Source organism: Hyperolius riggenbachi, chromosome 8 (assembly GCF_040937935.1).
Source record: "Hyperolius riggenbachi isolate aHypRig1 chromosome 8, aHypRig1.pri, whole genome shotgun sequence".
NCBI lineage: Eukaryota > Metazoa > Chordata > Amphibia > Anura > Hyperoliidae > Hyperolius > Hyperolius riggenbachi.
This window is the reverse complement of record NC_090653.1, coordinates 58,109,300-58,110,165: the sequence shown is the minus strand read 5'-3', so window position 1 is coordinate 58,110,165 and position 866 is coordinate 58,109,300. Positions and strand designations below refer to the sequence as shown.

The window sequence follows — 866 nt, the reverse complement described above, 5'->3', positions numbered from 1 at the left end:
TTTTCCGTCTGTGAACCCAGTTGTATTGTGCGAAATAACGGCTTTTTCCAAATGCCAGATGAGCAATATCTCATTCAATACATCGAAATCTCAGTAAAAAAATATTCTGCACAGATAACCTGGCAGGACTAAAGCTGTCACCACTGGTGATACATTTCAAAATGATAATCAGGGAGAGGAATGATTTTACAATGGGAAAACACTGACTAAATAATCTATGAATAAAAAAAAATGTTAAAAATAAGCAATTTTATTCATTATGTTATTTCCACTACAGTTCCTCTTTACAAACTAATTCCACATCTGCTCCAAAAAGCATTCTTTACGTCTTTATTTTTCAAGCTATAAATCAGCGGATTAAGCATTGGAACCAAAGCTGTGTTAAATAGGGAGAACTGTTTGTTGAAGTCCTTGCCGGTGTTACCGGTCACTGGTATAAGATACTGGCAAACTAGGGATGTATAAATAAGAATGATAACCGTGAGATGTGAGGAACACGTGTAGAAGGTCTTAAATCTTCCAGTGGATGAAGAGATTTTCAGAATGGCAATAACAATGAAAATGTAGGAGCTGAAGGTGAGGAAGAAAGGAAAGACGGCCAGAAGCAAAGCATTCACAAAATTCAAAAGTTCCAGGGTGGAAACGTCATGGCAAGCAAGATGCAGAAGCTCCATGATATCACAGAAGAAGTGGTTGATTTCTCTGGAACTAAAGCAAGAGTGACGTGAGAAGAGGACAAGCATAGGAAAGGCCTGTACAAAGCCCGTTAGCCAACAGACTGTAGCAATCGATGCACGTACCCTACTGCTCATGATCATATAATAACGTAAGGGGCTACAGATGGCCACGTAGCGATCATAACTCAT

General features: G+C 38.9%; 1 protein-coding gene across 1 annotated transcript; it reads right to left on the bottom strand.

Moving 5' to 3' along the window:
- Nucleotides 1-284: 284 nt before the first annotated feature.
- Nucleotides 285-866, bottom strand: LOC137527324 (olfactory receptor 6B3-like). The gene has a single exon (XM_068247832.1). The coding sequence runs from the start codon at nt 864-866 to the stop codon at nt 285-287; it is 582 nt and encodes a 193-aa protein (XP_068103933.1).

Excerpts from the sequence above, each read along its gene's own strand:
- LOC137527324 (XM_068247832.1), bottom strand. The coding sequence starts at position 866 with ATGAGTTATGATCGCTACGTGGCCATCTGTAGCCCCTTACGTTATTAT.